This window comes from Sphaeramia orbicularis, chromosome 13 (assembly GCF_902148855.1).
Source record: "Sphaeramia orbicularis chromosome 13, fSphaOr1.1, whole genome shotgun sequence".
Taxonomy (NCBI): domain Eukaryota; kingdom Metazoa; phylum Chordata; class Actinopteri; order Kurtiformes; family Apogonidae; genus Sphaeramia; species Sphaeramia orbicularis.
This window is the reverse complement of record NC_043969.1, coordinates 37,032,652-37,051,172: the sequence shown is the minus strand read 5'-3', so window position 1 is coordinate 37,051,172 and position 18,521 is coordinate 37,032,652. Positions and strand designations below refer to the sequence as shown.

General features: G+C 36.1%; 1 protein-coding gene across 2 annotated transcripts; it reads left to right on the top strand.

Moving 5' to 3' along the window:
- Positions 1 to 1,493: 1,493 nt before the first annotated feature.
- On the top strand, positions 1,494 to 17,154 carry LOC115431061 (mitochondrial ornithine transporter 1-like). 2 transcript variants are annotated; one of them, XM_030151309.1, is made up of 7 exons: positions 1,494 to 1,698; positions 4,422 to 4,477; positions 5,976 to 6,234; positions 10,395 to 10,535; positions 13,827 to 14,002; positions 14,098 to 14,256; positions 16,418 to 17,154. In XM_030151309.1, exons 2-7 carry the CDS (start codon positions 4,423 to 4,425, stop codon positions 16,537 to 16,539), a joined length of 912 nt encoding a protein of 303 aa, XP_030007169.1. In that variant the 5' UTR covers positions 1,494 to 1,698; position 4,422; the 3' UTR covers positions 16,540 to 17,154. The 2 variants fall into 2 exon arrangements, with proteins under 2 accessions (XP_030007169.1, XP_030007168.1); XM_030151308.1 differs by having other exon boundaries at positions 4,401 to 4,477.
- Positions 17,155 to 18,521: the final 1,367 nt, after the last annotated feature.

Sequence of the window (18,521 nt, the reverse complement as noted above, 5' to 3'; positions counted from 1 at the left end):
GTATAAACACACGTATACACATACATAAGTCCATCATAACAACTGGCAGTCATACCTAAAACAATAAAAGATTTTTTTTTTAAATGTTAACCCTTTCATGCACGAATTATGAGAACCTTAGTCAAGATTTTTTTCTTCAGTATTTAGCCATGAAAAAAACAATGCAATCGAGTTTTTTTTCCCTATGGAGTTACAAAAATATCCATGCATTTAAGTTTGAAGTAAAGAAACATGTGTTTAAAACCCAATATCAGAGAGTGATACAAAAACAATGAAATAAAAACATTTTTAATGCTGCTAATCTGATGTCTTCTCACATTTTAACATATTCTAATGCTAGTAATTACTCACTTCATGGAGATAATATGCAAAAAAAAAAAAACTTCTTGTCTAACAAATAACAATTGATTTACACTCAAACATGTTAGTGCAGATCAGGTTTATCAAGAACAGCAAAGTTACAGTAATGATCTGAATTACAGTGTATGGGATGGTGCATAAGCGTCCACTGTGTTGGCTGATATGGAACTAAAACAACAAAACCCATTAATATACAAGAGAACAGCTGGAGAAGAACTGTCCTCTGGAGTGGACAGTGCATGAAAGGGTTAAATAAATAAATAAATAAATAAATAAAAAATAATAAAATAATAATAATAATAATAAATTACAAAAAAAAACCAAAAAACAACATAGAACACCTGTATATTTTATAGCCCCATTCTCTATATTTAACCTTTGTTACATAAATTATCACCATTTATTGTAATATTAACCTCTTTAGTTTTTGTTTTCCTGTAAAAATCAGGTATTTTCCTTTATTTAATTCACTGATCATGTAGATATTCACAAAAGCTCAGGTTAAAGTTGAGGGTTATTATTTTATAAATAGGAAAAAAAAAAGTGACTTTTTCAGCAAAATCTATCAACTGTCATTGATCCAACTCCATAGGATTTACTGGTGAATCAATGTTGTAGAAGATGACGGTGTTTCCATGGTAACTACAGAGCCTCTGAACGTCCGAATGGGTCATATCTGATGACCATGAAAAGATAACAAACTGTATTTTATATCAATTATTTACATGTGTGGATAGAATTAGTGGATCAACAGGTATTAACCAGTTCAGATTAGTGTATATTTGGGTTTTTAAGGGTTAAACATATAAATATTAGTCTTTAATGGATGGAAGGGGGGTAAAGTTTGCTTCATCTATCATAGCTTTATGTTGGTATAATTGTATGTTTACGTGGTTTCCTGTTTCGTCACTACTTCCTCTACAGAGCTTTAGAACCACTCATGCGCTCGCTGTGCGTAAAGTGCGCACTTGCCAAGTTGATGTAAAACCGTCAACAGATTTCATAAGACTGTCCGATAACGGAAGTACAGTATGAAAGGCAGCCACGGCGGCATGCCTAAATTAAAAGTGACAATGTAGAGAAATACCTCCTGTTTTTTTTTTTTTTTTGTTGTTTTTTTTTTTTTTTTTTTTTTGGAGAAGTTGAGTTTCATTCTGAGGAGTAAAGATGTGACTGTTGCGGAAACTTGGTTCGTGGTAGGACGAGTGTTTGCGTGATTCTCTGTGGGCGAGTCTGTTCTCTGAAGGCATGTTCATTTGGAGGAAGCAGCCTCAGAAGTTTTCAGCTTTGTGAGAGAAAACATCTAAGATCAGGGTCCAGCAGAGGTGAAGACCACAGGTGAGCATCCAGTGTGTCCTGTTGTTACAAGAATTTAGAACTGCTTGTCATTGTGTTTTGGAATGAGAATGGAATAGATGCTACATGTTACAGCTACAGTTTATTGTCCTGTTTATATCTATTGTACCTACACTGTAAAAAAAAAAAAAAAAAAAAAAAAAAAGGGGGGGGGGGGGCGGTTTGGGGGTTGATAAATACAAACTATGGAAATCAGTTACATTTTAATCAACAGTAATATTTAGCCAGGGAAATCTATTAGGACTGGTTAAATTCTTCCTATTTGTTAACAGTAATAATTGCTACTTAAAATAATATCATAAAATCTATCCCATAATATTATGATGTGTTGGAGGAGCAGCTGGGGGCATGCATTGGGACAAACTAGTTGGGACAGTTTTTATGTGTTTAACAGTGTTCTGAGTTGATAAGAAGTTTTTTTTGTTTTGTTTTGTTTTTTTTAATATATAGTGCAGTTATTGTGTGTTTTACAGTTTGGATTAGTTATTTTTTTGTTGAATGAATATTTCTGTTGAGTTGCATATTCTTGCACCATGAGCTAAGTTGCTCCTTTGTTTCATTATTCTCTGTAGTGGTGTTCCATATAGTAGTGACGGGACTTTTGGCTCTTTGAAGGGAGCCGTTCACTGAAAAGAACCATTAGAAAGACTGGCTCTTTTATGTTTTTTGCATTATTTTGAAACACCAGTGTTTTAATGACTAAATAGGCTACATGTGAGGATTGACATTACATTTTAAAGGTGTTTAATTGGCGCAGCAGTAAATATTATCTTACCTTAAAAAAGAATAGTTAGTTGAAATATGTGGGCTGAATACATGACATGAGAGGTGACATTAGGCAAATGATGGAGTTGGACCAAAAACATCAGGGTACATTATGTGGACTAGTCTGTAGCCTAAAAATGAAGAAGAAAATAAAACATTTTCTTATGAAATAACATGTTATTCTCCTCAAAACAAGAACAATAAATGTGTGTAAACATATGGAAAAAATTGCACAAAACACTACAGTGATTAATCACTGCAGTTACTTAAATACCTGAACTATAGTGCAATTCTCAGAACAAGAACAGTATCCTGGTAAACATATAGAAAAAATGCACCAAACACAAAAGCGATTTATCATTGCAATTACTTAAATACCTGAACAACTGTAGTGTGTTTTCCCTCAGAACAAGAACAATAAATGTGTGTAAACATACGGAAAAAAATTGCACAAAACACAACAGTGATTAACCCTTTCATGCACGAATTATGAGAACCTTAATCAAAATTTTTTCCCTAGTGTTTTTATTCCTCTTCAGGCATGAAAAAAACAATGCGATTGAAAAATTTCTTCTGGGAAAAAAAAAAAAAAAAAAAAATATATATATATATATATATATATATATATATATATATATATATATATATATATATATATATATATATATATATATATGTGTGTGTGTGTGTGTATATATATATATATATATATATATATATATATGTGTGTGTGTGTGTGTGTGTATATATATATATATATATATATATATATATATATATATATATATAAATGAAAAAAAAATCTTATGAGCCTATTTTTCATGAAGTTGCAAAAATGTCCACTCAGCTGGACACCACACGTTTAATTTTTGACACACAGAAACATGTATTTACTGATGAATTATGTGAAAACTATGGGGAGGGCTTGTGATTCTGGGGCTTTATGCTCAAGAGAGATCTATATAATGTTACCAATTCATGTCAGAAAAGATATGTAGTGTCTTAAAACTTTAATAAAGATATGTGTAAAAAAAAAAAAAAAAAAGAATATACAATAGAACAGCTGTAGAATAGCTGTCCACTGTAGTGACCAGTGTGCATGAAAGGGTTAATCACTGTTACTAATCAAAACAAACAAACAAAAAAAAAAGAACGGCTCTTTACAAAGACTCGGTTCCCATTGTTCATTTCAAAGAGCCGTTCAAAAGATTCGATTTGTTCTTGAACGTCACATCACTACCATATAGGGGTGGTTAAAAAAAAAAAATTGAAGTCCTCATCTCTCGTTCTTCACATGCTTCTTAGGGTTGGGGTTGAATGATGAATACCTCCTGTGACTGGTAGCTTTTCAAGTAAAACTAACCTTCCATGAATAAGTAATGGTTAAATAGTTATACTGATTAGTTGTTAATAATAACAATTAAATTAAGGGTGGGCGATTCTGGGAATTTTGGTATCGATCTGATACCAGTACACACACGCCTTAGTATCGATACTATCAATATTTAGACTTATTCTCCCTGCCCTAAATTAAGTAGATGAACACATTCCTATTAACAACTGAGAGTTAATATTACTCACTTTTTATGAGTAATTTGTTGTGTAATCTATTGGGATGTGAAAGGCGGATTTTACCTACTTTCTTTTAGTGTGTTATAGCTGTTAAATTTAATCACATTTTACTCAAAATATGGGGTAAAATCTACTCAGCCAAAATGAGTGCAAATTGTTACCTCACTTTTATTGAGTAGATTCTAAAGGTTTGTTTTTTACAGTGTATTGTCTAGTATTTGGTCTTTGGGTTGTATTTTTGGTGTGTTATAAACCCATGTAAGGGCTGGGCATATTCTTACACAGGACACAATAATAAAAACTCATTCATTCATTCATTCATTGTGACATTATTTTAATATTTCCAGGCCTTTTGCATCTGTTTACAGGATGACTTCCAATCCCATACTTCGGTCAATCATCGACTTTTCAGCAGGAGCAATAGGTTGGTTTCACCGCCTTTAACCCTGTGTTTTTAAACCTTGGAGTTGACAATATTCAGAAGTTCTCTTCTTATCTTACTGGTCTGGACCACTGGAGATCATATAGGGTGATATCCTCCTGAGACCCAGCAATGCATTTTTGTCCTCTGTAGTGGACAAGAGTTTTACAGCTTTACTTTAAAATAAAAATTAAAAAATGTCCACTGAAAAGGACATTATACTTAAAAAAAAAAAAAAAATTATCTGAAAAAACTGTTGCATTATGCTGTTTCCAATTAAGGTGATTATTTAACCTCCTAAGACACAGGAAATGTCAGCAAAGTACAAGCTTTTTTTTTTTTTTTTTTTTTTTAATTAAATAAGTGCCTATATTGAAACATCATGATGCAACAGTTTTTTCAGATGCAGATTTTAAAATTTTTATGAAATGTCCTTTGTGGTGGACAGTTTTCTTTTCTTTTTTTTTTTTGTATAAAGTTATGAAACTCTTGTCCACAAATGTGGGCAGAAAACCCATAGCTGGGCCCTAGAAGGTTAACGTAAAATGGTGAAAATCTTTACTTCCTGGGTCTCAGGAGGATATGTGGTCCCTGAATTCAAATGAGTTTGATATCCCTATTTTAGACAAATGTACATGAGCTTAAAAGAAGACTTGACTACTTTAATATGTTAAAAAATAGCAGTTGTGATAAAAGTAAATTATTAATTTATTTAAGATGCTACATTCTGTGTTGAACTTTTCTTTTATGTATGTATGGTCTTGTACATTTTAATGTTAGTTGCTTCCAAATTGGATAAAGTGAAGGTACTGTTGAGGTACCAGTTAGGCCAGGGTTTTTCAACCTTGGGGTCGCCTGAAATTTCTAGTAATTGATAAAAACAAAAATGTACTAATAGAAAATATACGGTGAGTTGACAGAGATAATCCCAGTACATAAAAGACATGACAAACTGAGGCTGAAACTGAAGCACTGTGGTACTGTTTATCTTTCAAATGTTCATTGTGGTCAGTTTCAGATGCTGCAGCTCTTTCATAATTCATAGTTTGACCAAGGAAAATAAAATTATCACTTTGTACAGTAATCTACACCTGGCTTTTCTGCCTCCGTCCATAATAATATACATTATATAGACTAAATGTTGACTAAAATTAACGTTTATTTGCAACATAGTATAGCAAACTATTACATGATCAAAAACAAGTTAATTTTAGCACAAAAAAAAAAAAGTCTCTGTTTTGAATGTCCAGAAATTTGTGATGTTAAAATGGAGTCACAAGCCAAAAAAGGTTGGGACCCAGCGCTTTAACCTATACAGACCCTAACAGCCACTGTTGACCAAAACCATCTACTGATCTAAACTGTTTAATACCTGTTGATGCACTAATCCTATCAATAGATGTCAATAATGAGACAATAATAAGTGGGTTTTAAAGTCATAAATATGAGTATTATTAAGCCTCAGTGTGGTTTTAATCTGTGGTCTGCTCTGATCCTTCAGGTGGTACAGCATGTGTGCTCAGCGGTCAGCCCTTCGACACCACTAAGGTGAAGATGCAGTCGTTCCCCACCATGTACCGCGGCTTCATCCACTGCTTCATATCCACCTGTAAACAGGAGGGGCTCCGTGGTCTGTACAAGGGCACAACACCGGCCCTCATAACCAACATCAATGAGAACGCTGTGCTGTTCTTAAGTTACGGACTCTGCCAGGACGTGGTCCGCTTCCTGTCCAGGATGGAAAAAGGAGATGAACTCAGGTTGGACATGATTTCTGTTAATTCATTCACCAGGAGTTTATACTTTGTTTTATTGTTTTTCCAACATGATAAAGATGAAGCTATCCTCAACTTATGTATCTGAGCTGCTATGTATTATTTTGGTGTCATTTTTAGGGAGAATAGAATAGAATAGAATAGAATAGAATAGAATAGAACAGAATAGACAGAGCAGATAGAACAGAACAGAACAGAATAAGAATAGAATAGAATAGACACGGTGGTGCAGTGGTTAGCACTCGTGCCTCACAGCAAGAAGGTCCTGGGTTCGATTCCAACACCAGTCGACGGGGGGTGGGACCTTTCTGTGTGGAGTTTACATGTTCTCCCCGTGTCTGCGTGGGTTCTCTCCGGGTACTCCGGCTTCCTCCCACCATCCAAAGACATGCACTAATAGGTTAATTGGTTAATCTAAATTGCCCATAGGTGTGAATATGAGAGTGATTGTTTGTCTCTATATGTCAGCCCTGCGATGAACTGGCGACTTGTCCAGGGTGTACCCCGCCTTCGCCCCTATGTAGCTGGGATAGGCTCCAAGCGACCCCCGTGACCCTAGTGAGGATAAAGCGGGTTCAGAAAATGAATGAAAGAAAGAATAGAACTGAGTAGAGTAGAATAGAATAGAATAGAACTGAGTAGAGTAGAATAGAATAGAATAGAATAGAATAGGCATAAGAATAGAATCTAATAGAATAGGAATAAGAATAGAATAGAACAGAACAGAATAGAATAGAATAGAATAGAATAGAATAGAATAGAATAGAATAGAACAGAATAGACAGAGCAGATAGAACAGAACAGAATAAGAATAGAATAGAATAGAATAGAATAGAATAGAATAGAATAGAACAGAGCAGATAGAATAGAGTAGAACAGAGTAGAATAGAATAGAATAGAGCAGAATAGAATAGAATAGAACAGAGCAGATAGAATAGAATAGAATAGAATAGAATAGAATAGAATAGAATACAATACAATACAATACAATACAATACAATACAATAGAACAGAACAGAATAGAACAGAGTAGTAGAACAGATAGAATACAATAGGAATAAGAATAGAATAGAATAGAATAGAATAGAATAGAATAGAATAGAACAGAGCAGAATGGAATAGAACAGGTAGAATAGAACAGAATAGAACAGAAGAGAAGAGAAGAGAGCAGAACAGAACAGAGCAGAATAGAACAGAATAGAACAGGTAGAAGAGAAGAGAAGAGAAGAGAAGAGAAGAGAAGAGAAGAGAAGAGAAGAGAAGAGAAGAGAAGAGAAGAGAAGAGAAGAGAACAGGTAGAATAGAACAGAACAGAATAGAAGAGAAGAGAAGAGAACAGAGCAGAATAGAATAGAATAGAATAGAATAGAATAGAATAGCCTTTATTGTCATTGTTTGTGCTATGACATGTGTAGTGCTACTCCAGTCAGTGCAACAATATGAATAAGAAAATACGAACAGAGCGAATATAAAATTACAAAAAAGTAAAATAATAATAGAACTAAAAGTAGAATATAATAAAAATGGACAAAATGTGAATAAACACAATACTAACCATGTTAACAATATGTACATCTACAGTCACGGAAAAAACTATTAGACCATCAAAAGTCATCAACAACAATGGTTAAGATGAAAAAAAACTGAGCCCCCTATCATGGACATACAGCTCAGTGATAAAGACAGAGAGTTTATTTATTTATTTATTAGTTTTGATCCCCATTACTCTTCCTGGGGTCATTATCAACATAAAAACAAAGCACCACAATTTCCCACAACTCGCACAACAAACACGATGTACACAACACGAAAACCAAAGTTCAACTGCAAGCTCACAATGCAAAACAATTACAATAACAGTAATAGTAACAACAACAAAAAAAGAATAAAATAAATAAATGAAATAAAACCCAAAAAAAACAAAACAAAATAAAAACATCAGTTTACTTTGAGGAGTTTATTATAGATTTCACTGATCACATGACAAGGCACAGGTGCAGAGGGGCGTGGTCAGGCACTTAGAGGGAGGGGCTTAGCAGACCTGAAATACAGACTTCCAGGAAGAGGTCACAGAGGTCAGTGTTGATGATGAATAGCTTATAATAGCTTTTAAACTGCACTTGTTTTGCAATTATGAACCAGTTTGATAAAATAATTCCAGGAAGTAGACTGAAGGATCAATGTGACTAAATGTGGACTTCTTGGAGTTGTATATTATGATTTTATTTCCTGTCCTCATGTGGTTGGTACTTCCTCTGAGTACACCCTGTACTTATTGTAACTTTGATGGTATATTAAGCAACACCACATCACACTTAGTCTGTAAATGATCATTGTAAGTTAAATATTGTAGGGTTTTTGTTCCGTGGTCACTCAGTGTTAAATGTTCTGATCTAGGATTACATTAACTAAAACGCAGACGGACTATTATTACATATGTGAGGGTTTATTACAGTGGTTTCCAACCTTTTTTTGGCTTGTGACCCCATTTCTAGTGATTCCACACATTCAAAACGGAGACTTTCTTTTTTTTTTTTTGCTAAAATGAATTTGTTTTTTATCACGTAATAGTTTGCTATACTACGTTGCAAATAAATGCTAATTTTAGATGACATTTAGTCTATATAATGTATATTATTATGGACGGAGGCAGTAAAGCCAGGTGTAGATTACTGCACAAAGTGAGAATTTTATTTTCCTTGGTCAGGATATGTACAGTCAGTCCAGCTTGTATTTACAAGGCTGACAATTAATACTGAACAAACAAGAACTCAAACTATGAATTAGGAAAGAGCTGCAGCATCTGAAACTGACCACAGTGAACATTTGACAGATAAACAGAACCACAGTGCTTCAGTTTCAGCTTCACAGTTTGTCATGTCTTTTATGGATTGGGATTGTCTCTGTCAACTCACCATATATTTTTTACTAGTAAGTTTTTTATTTTTATTTTCATCAATTACTAGAACTTTCAGGTGACCCCATTTGAATTCCAGGTGACCCCATGTGGAGTCCTGACCCTAAGGTTGAAAAACACTGGGATAGACGGACCTGTCCATAGACGCACTATAGCAGGGGTGGCAAACATACGGCCCGCGGGGTATTTACGTTATTTGCAACATAGTACAGCAAACTATTACATGATCAAAACCAAATTAATTTTAACCAAAAAAAAAAAAGTCTCCATTTTGAATGTCTGGGGTCACCAGAAATTTGTGATGTTAAAATGGGGTCACGAGACAAGAAAGGTTGGGCACCACTGGTCTAAGCCCACATCCACAGGCTGGTGTGGATCAGTGTCCTTCACTGCTCTAATGTCCCATATGTCACTGGAAAGAACAAAGTCTTTTCTTCCAGCTGGATGTGGAAGTTTTCCGATTGCACGAACAGTGACATTGATGGACATCGAAATTGCACTTACACCTATACATAGGCATTTAAAGAGTTTTTCCTGTGAAAAACAATGAAAACCGGACATTTTAGCGAATTTATAAAAAAAACACCCAAACACTCCGGACAGGACGTGGACAGAGGACATGTCCTGTCAAAAGAGGATGTTTGGTCACCCTAAAAAAAAAAAAGACAGACAATAATTTAGCAATGACACAAAATAATAGTAACAGTTTGACAACATTTTTAAAGTAAAATGTAGTTTAGGTCACAAGTAATTTTTTCAAGTGCAAGATCTGGTTAGCTGATCAGCAAACTATTTAAAACACAGGGGTTGTCTAAAGGTGCATCATCTGTTAATGCCCGTTCTCATCAGCTGGAATGGGTGAGTGTGAACCAGAAATAATACAGAACACCGGGTCAGCATAATAACTGCTGATCAGATGTCCTGGATTACACATTCTGAAACCACTGCGCACATAATGAAACTTATCCTTTGACCTTATGACTCTACCCAGTGTTACTTGGAAATGGCTGCATGTTTCTAAGAAGTGCTATTAGCCTCTGTCACGTTAACTCAAGTTAATTTTATTTCTGTTGCCCAATATTGCAAATTGCAGCAACATTTACCGGCTCTGTCGGACATGTTGTGAAATGTCCTCCTTTAGTGGACATGGGGACAGTGTGTCCTGGTTCATATGTTGATGGTCGTCCTGACACTTAATGACTACTGTTTTCTATTTGTGTCTCATCAGAGATATTCAGAAGGCATGTGCAGGGTCTCTAGCCTCCATCTTCTCTGCTACTGCCATTTGTCCCACTGAGCTGGTGAAGTGTCGTCTGCAGGCCATGCATGAAATGGAAGCTGCCGGAAAGGTCGCAAGTGGACAGAAGAGGTCAGTGGCACAAAATAAGACAATGCATAAAGTAGGGTGCTAGTGCAGGTCTTGAAAGAAAAGTCTGGAATTTTGTGTGAAAGTCTCACTAAAGTATGAAAAAAGTTTCTTTCGTAGTCAAATTTTAGAGAATGCTCAAAGGCACAATCTTGTAAGATAAGAAATACATGAGGAAAACATATTATTTAGTTTGTTTCAGTTCATTTCAAATATGCAGCAAAACAAATTAATCCTAGTTATGTTCATAAAAATAAAACAGATTGCAAGAAAACATGAAAAACTTATTATATATATATATGTCACAGTAGAGACTGAAATCCAGTAGGGTTCCTAATCCTACTAGGACAGATAGTAATTTTAGTAAGACATTAGGATCTGAAGATTGGAATTCCAATCTGTCCTAGGAGAATTTGCAATCCTACTAGGACAGATTGTAATTCTATTTGGAAGTGGGATCTGAAGATTGGAATTTTGGAATTTCAGTCTGTCCTACGATTTCACCATCACTATTCCAGCTGAATTATTTTCATATCTTAGATACAGTATATGGCCCTTAGCTCAATACACATTGTAACCAGGATGCCAGCTGTCCTATCTGGTCCAACCTTATTCAATGGCCGTTTGTAACTGTCATTGGTATGTAAATGAGACACATTTGTATTCAGAAATCGGTAGAATTTGAAAAACGTACCTGTAAACAACCCGTTGCCATGGCAACATACAATTTTATTATTATCTAATTGTTGCCAAGCCATTCAGAAAATGTACGATGTTAAAGTTGGCATTGGCATTTTGCTGCCCCCTGGTCTAGATGGTAGGGTTAAAAGTAAAAGAAACAACAATATTCTTACAAACCATGATTTTATTCAGAATTTACACAGACTTTGAATCTAATATTCTATAGCTAAGCTTCAAAGACTTTTTCTAAGACTTAAATGTGCTGCATACTACTCACTAGTTAAGTGACAATAACCTTAGTCTATAGTACTAACTTCAAAATTTCAAACAAGTAATACTATAGAGGTTTTGTCAGTTGTTTTTTTCTAATACTTAAAGGTGCTACATACTACTCAATAGTGACAATGAACTTAGTCTATAGCTAACTTCAAAATTAGGATTAGGACAGATAGTAATTTTAGTTTGTCCTAGGACAAACTCCAATTACTATCTGTCCTAGTAGGATTAGGAATCCTACTGGATTTCAATCTCTACTGTGACATATATACACACTATATTGCCAAAAGTATTTGCTCACCTGCCTTGACTCGCATATGAATTTAAGTGACATCCCATTCTTAATCAATAGGGTTTAAAATGACATTGATCCACCCTTTACAGGTATGACAGGTTCAACTCTTCTGGAAAGGCTTTCCACAAGGTTTAGGAGTGTGTTCATGGGAATTTTGGACCATTCTTCCAGAAGCGCATTTGTGAGGTCACACACTGATGTTGGACAGAAGGCCTGGCTCTCAGTCTCCGCTCTAATTCATCCCAAAGGTGTTCTATGGGGTTGAGGTTCAGGTTGTTTCAGCATACCAAGACATTTTGGATAATTCCATTCTCCCAACTTTGTGGGAACAGTTTGGAGCTGGCCCCTTCCTCTTCCAACATGACTGTGCACCAGTGCACAAAGCAAGGTCCATAAAGACATGGATGACAGAGTCTGGTGTGGATGAACTGGACTGGCCTGCACACAGTCCTGACCTCAACCCCATAGAACACCTTTGGGATGAATTAGAGCGCAGACTGAGAGCCAGGCCTTCTGTCCAACATCAGTGTGTGACCTCACAAATGCGGTTCTGGAAGAATGGTCCAAAATTCCCATGAACACACTCCTAAACCTTGTGGACAGCCTTCCCAGAAGAGTTGAAGCTGTTATAGCTGCAAAGGGTGGACCCACGTCATATTGAACCCTATGGATTAAGAATGGGATGTCACTTAAATTCATATGCGAGTCAAGGCAGGTGAGCAAATACTTTTGGCAATATAGTGTATATATACACACACACACACATACATGAAAAGATAACGTGACTTCCTTCGTATCTGGGTGCTTCTATGAAACTGATCCCTAAAAACAGGACATGGGGCTAAAAATTCAAACCAGATGTAGACGAATATTATGAAGCAAGTTTGGAAACACTATGGGTCTATTCTAAAAATAAATACTTACTGAGATAAAAGAGAAAGTATTTTTCAGATAAAACTGATTTTTATATTATTTTACATTATATTTAATACAAAAATCTGCATGTAACACGGTTAAAAGAACACGAAAATTACATGTTACTATTTTTTTAAAAATATCTTTTTATTCTCTCACAGGTACATTTTGGGAATTGAACTAATTATGCAAAACAGAGAGTTTCACAAAAATGACTGCTGTTGCAAAATCATTTGTGATTTATATGTGTTGTTTAACTGGGCAGGTTCTGCATGTAACACATGCATGGACACGATGGGTTACACACGAAACCTGGAATGAGACTGAGATTCATGAAAAACCCACATGTCTGGATTAGAAAAATTACTAGGATCATCAAATTTAACACAGTGTCTTTATTTATAGCGGTATACAGGACCATTTACAGCCTTGTTTTCCAGATCTAATGCACTGACACTTAGGTAGTTTTTCCTGTCCCAATTTGGGTCCTATTTTTGGCCCCAGTATTTGATTAAAAATTCATTAATTTTGGGATGGCTCAGAGGAAGAGTATACATTTTTTTCATTTATCTGAGGTCATCATTAGGTACATCCTGGGGGGAAATATGTCTAAATTTACCTTTTATTATTGGGTCTAAAAAGCTGCTAAATTGCCAGGTACCAAAATGATCCCAGTTTCATGGAGGCACCCATATCTAAAAAGGAGTTGGAGGAAGTATAACTTATAAAACTTATAAAATAACTTGATATGATTTCATTAAGCGGTCGGTACTGGAATGATTCTAGTGAAACGTGTTTGTGTGATATCCGCACTTTTGTGATTTTCACGTTTTGAAAAAGTTTCTGTCAGTAAAATGTAATTTACTGCAAATTACGCATTCATTCATTCATTCATTCATTTATTAACGTGAACTTTTCTGCTACACACAACAGGTACAATGTCAACCACAAAAGTAGGCACACAAGTATAAAAGTACATAAAGTCAAGGTCTTGGGGAAAAAAATACCAGTTTTGAAAATGTATGAAAAAAGTCTTAAAGTTTTATTTGGATAAAGACAAAGCACCCTGATAAAGGCTTGTGTGATTCTAGTGGATGTACTTTTGTGCGTTTTTGGTGTTATTTCAGCACAGTGTGGAGCGTGGTGAAGACAGTGTTGGAGAAAAACGGTCCCAGGGGTTTCTTCCAGGGATGGTCGTCCACCATCGTGAGGGAGATCCCCGGTTACTTCTGTTTTTTTGGTGCTTATGAACTCAGTCGGTCAACATTTGCACAATACATGGGCACAGACAAGGACGGCATAGGTACGGATGGCACTGAAATGACCAAAGCATCACTGTGGTTTGTGTCTTGTACTTCTATCTGTGACCAAACCCCACAAATCTAATGGTTTCTGCAGGTATGCTTCCACTCATGTTCAGCGGTGGGTTCGGGGGGGCGTGTCTGTGGATAGTAGTCTATCCCATCGACTGTGTGAAGACCAGGATCCAGGTGATGTCCTTATCCGGGAGACAAGAGGGCTTCTTTAAGACCTTCACAGGCGTCATACGCAACGAAGGTGAGATCTGGACGTTAATGTTGAGACTGAAGCCAGCTCACATACAAGTATTTTTACATCTGAAGGGCTGCAAAAAGTGTTATTGTTTTTAAAGGTTTTGTATATGATTTCACAAAGTAGCCACAAAATAGTCGCATAACAATAAATTAAGAAAAAGGAGAAAGGACACACATTTTCATTTCTTGGATACTTGTTAAGAATGAGTCATACTGAATTTATGTTTAAAGAACATTGAAACAGGCATTAGAGTGTCAGTCTGATATTAAGCAATGGAGTTTCAGCAACTTAAATGTAAACTAGAAGCACTCGGAGAGCGCAGACCTCCACCAAGGCTGATCCGTGGCCCCCCCCGTGGGCCCCCCCACGCCAAGGAGGTTATGTTTTTGCCAGGGTTTGTTTGTTTGTCTGTCTGTTTGTCTGTCCGTTAGTGTGCAACATAACTCAAAAAGTTATGGACAGATTTTGATGAAATTTTCAGGGTTTGTTGGAAATGGGATAAGGAAGAAATGATTAAATTTTGGTGGTGCTCGGGGGTGGGGGGGCCCACGGGGGGGGCCACTGATCAGCCTTGGCGGAGGTCTGCACATATTGTCTATTTTGCCATCAATCCAGCTGATGTCATCATGTCTATGCGTGTGCTGATGTCAGCGTATCAATTGCGTCTATATATGTGCCAAGTTTGAAGTAAACTGAAACAAAATTGATGTTTTTATAGACATTTGAAATTCTGCCTGTTGTAAATGAATGGGAGAAAAAAAGATGTAAAACATTAATTCAGTTTTTTTTTTTTAATTCATCTGTGTAAACTATCTGTTTTAGTGCATAAAAAAGGACAATTACATAATGAAAATTGTTACATTTACAAACTATCCTCTTTACATAAAAGGTGAGTAACCCGAAGAACCATGAACAACCAGAAATGTCTATTCTTCTAAGAAAAATAAGAGAATTTTAACAATATTATGCCTCAGCTTATTGTATTCAAAAATCTACAAAGACACACAAATATTTAGTAACAGACGTCTGGAACTGAATAATATAGTATTTAACTTAAAGGTGCAGTATGTAGGAATTATGTTCCAAGTAATTTTAAAATGGCCTTGACTGTCACCAGACATTAAAGTTGCGGGAGACTTTCATGATGAATTTTTCATCAAATCTGTGAAACCTCAGTCAAATCCTTACTATCACGAATCTGTAAGTCTTTCTGTGATTACTCACCTGAATCTCTTGCATTACGGTGAGCAATTTCGAAGTGTTATCCACCATAAACAAACCCTGTGTGTTTACATTCAGAACCCGGAGGTAACTCGGGCATCTTTGGAATTTTTTTGTTGTGACGTGCATTGTGGGAAACGGAGGCTTGTGCTGCTGCTGCAGGCGAACCTCCCTGCAGCGGCAGGTAGTACGGTGTTTTCTGTGGAAGTGACCTCTTCATGTAGCAATGTGTAATCCGAAAGGGGTGGTGGTAGTGGTGGTGGTGGGGGGGGGGTCGCGGTAGTCCGGCGTCCATGGTTCGGCCGGGGCGGGGGGGGGTATGGCAACGATCTGTGCCGCTTGTACTTCGCGGAAGTAAAAGTGAAACTTAAGGCTCATTTACCTTTTCTCTATCTCCTGAATCTTCACAAACTTTCATTTGAGTGTGCAGGACGTTTGTCCTGGCCTATATTATATATTATACTTATGTATAATAAGTCTGGTGATGATTTTTTTGTATGAAATTTATGGTGTGGTGGCAAGAATTGGTGGAAACGCTAGTAGTTAGACGCTCATGCTGGATCTGGCAACCCCTAGTCTGGGGGGAGGAGGAGAGGATACCACACTCTACAGTATTTTGAATGTGATTGCAGTACCAGTTTTGGCCACAATCCTACATATGACACCTTTAATGATAAAAACAACTTGTCAAGCCTTAGTGACACCTTTGACTGTTAATGTCTTCTGTGTAAATTTTGGACTTGTGCAAATTCATCCCGAGGGCCGGATTGAACCTGCTGAACGGCCAGTTTTGGTCCACGGGCCTTATGTTTGACAGCTCTACTTTGTACCCTACATGTGTCTGAACACTCTCTGAAGTCACGTCTTTATTACTTTGCTGTCTTTGGGTCTGTTGTCTGTATAGAATGACCGTTAAATCTGTTTACCTCTTCGTCTCCCACAGGCGTCGGTCGTCTGTACTCAGGCTTGACTCCGACCATGATCCGAACCTTCCCTGCCAACGGAGCTCTGTTCTTAGCTTATGAGTGGAGTCGCAAGTTTATGGTGGAAAAAGCCGGACTGTGATGTGGAAAACAACTTCTTCTAAAACACTGTTTTATCATTTTTTAAACAACTCCAAAAGAAAGCAAAAAGTTCCAGTAAGTGATCATTTATAAGAAAAACATATTTTATTGGTACTTTGGTTTGACTGTATTACAATATCTGGTACACAACTTGAATGATATGTTACTGTACTGTTCGCGAAGTCTTAGTTTGTTATTTTTTTCTTGTTGCAACTTGTTTTTATCAGTGAACATTAAGGGGTTTTTTTTCAGTCAAACTCATAAGTGGAAGAAAATACAAACATAATGAAACAGTTAATGCCACCGACAATGCACAATGGCCTAAATAATAAGAAGAAAACACTGTCAGTCTCTCTGAATGTTCTCATGATATTATGACATGAAGAAAAACTGAAGGGAAAACTTAAAAAAGCAGATTTAAAAAAAAAAAAGCAAAAGTGTGAATAGGAAAACTCTGCCTTTAGGTGTGATGTTACACAGGAAACACTGGTACCAAACCTTCTACTGCATATTACTGATGAGAAAATGTTTATTTTTTAAGGACAAAACTGATTTTAGTGTGTGTTGTTGTATTTTTTTCTGTATTTCTATTTCATTAAATTTCAAGACAAATCCATCTTTTGACTGTGTGGAGCCACATTTTTTTCTCTTCACCTTTTATTTTCAACACGCACTGAATAAAACAGACAAAAATAAATAAAATGACCATACCGTAGTCTTTGAAAATGCATCATCAGTTATTAATATCAGATCAATGCAAAATGAAACACTTCATTCTGGAGCATTTGTAGACTATAGATTCACTGCTTCTTTGAATCTGTAGATCAGGGTTGTCAAACATGCGGCCTGGGAGCCAAATCTGGCCCACCAAAGGGTCCAGTCCGGTCCTTGGGATTAATTTATGAAATGTTAAAATGACATTATAAAAGACATTAATAATCATTTAGTTCAGGGGCCATACTCAGACTAATTCAATTTCAAGTGGGTCAAATCAGTAAAATACTACTATAATATCCAATAAATACTCACAACTCCAAATTTTTCACCTTGTAAATGTAAACACTTTCATGTATTTACACCAGAACAACATTAAATTTCCAAAAATGTGAATAACCTGAACAAATTACAACCTGAAATGTCTTAAGAGAAGTGCAATTTTAACAATATTCTGTCTGTTACTACATTTTTTGTGTATTTGTAGATCCATTGTGATCTGTAAGTTATAATGTACCCATGTAAATGATAAATTGAAGCAGAATATTGTTAAAATTACATTTATTTTTTTCAATTTGTACATGTTATTCACATTGTTTTAAAGAATAGTTTGTAAATGTAACCATTTTCACCATGTAATTTTACTTTTTTCACACTAAAACATGGAGAAAACTTTGGAGTTGATATTATTTATATATTATTATGTTATTATTTTACTGGTCCGGCCCCCTACAGACCAAATTTGGCTGAATGTGGCCCCTGAACTAAAATGAGTTTGACACCCCTGCTGTAGATGCTCAAAGCCAACTATGGGCTCTACTGGCCTCTAGTGGCCATCGGGAGACATTACAATAATTCACAGCCTGCATCTTTTCTTTTCTTTTCTTTTCTTTTCTTTTCTTTTCTTTTCTTTTCTTTTCTTTTCTTTTCTTTTCTTTTTACCTCTGCCAAGGAGGTTATGTTTTTGTCGGCGTTGGTTTGTCTGTCCGTGTGCAAGATAACTCAAAAAGTTATCGACGGATTTGGATGAAATTTTCAGGAAATGTTGATACAGGCACAAGGAACAAATGATAAAATTTTGGTGGGGATTGGGGGGGGCACAGGGGCTTACTGATGTGCCTTGGCGGAGGTCTGCGCTGTCTTTTCTAGAAAAGCACTTGTAGAGCGCAGACCTCCGCCAAGGCAGATCATTTGTTCCTTGTTCCACTATCAGCATTTCCTGAAATTTTCATCCAAATCCGGGGCACTGATCTGCCTTGGTGGAGGTCT

Excerpts from the sequence above, each read along its gene's own strand:
- LOC115431061 (XM_030151309.1), top strand. The coding sequence starts at position 4,423 with ATGACTTCCAATCCCATACTTCGGTCAATCATCGACTTTTCAGCAGGA. Across the intron at positions 10,536-13,826 it reads GTCGCAAGTGGACAGAAGAG|CACAGTGTGGAGCGTGGTGA; the intron begins GTCAGTGGCACA and ends GTGTTATTTCAG. Across the intron at positions 14,003-14,097 it reads CACAGACAAGGACGGCATAG|GTATGCTTCCACTCATGTTC; the intron begins GTACGGATGGCA and ends TGGTTTCTGCAG.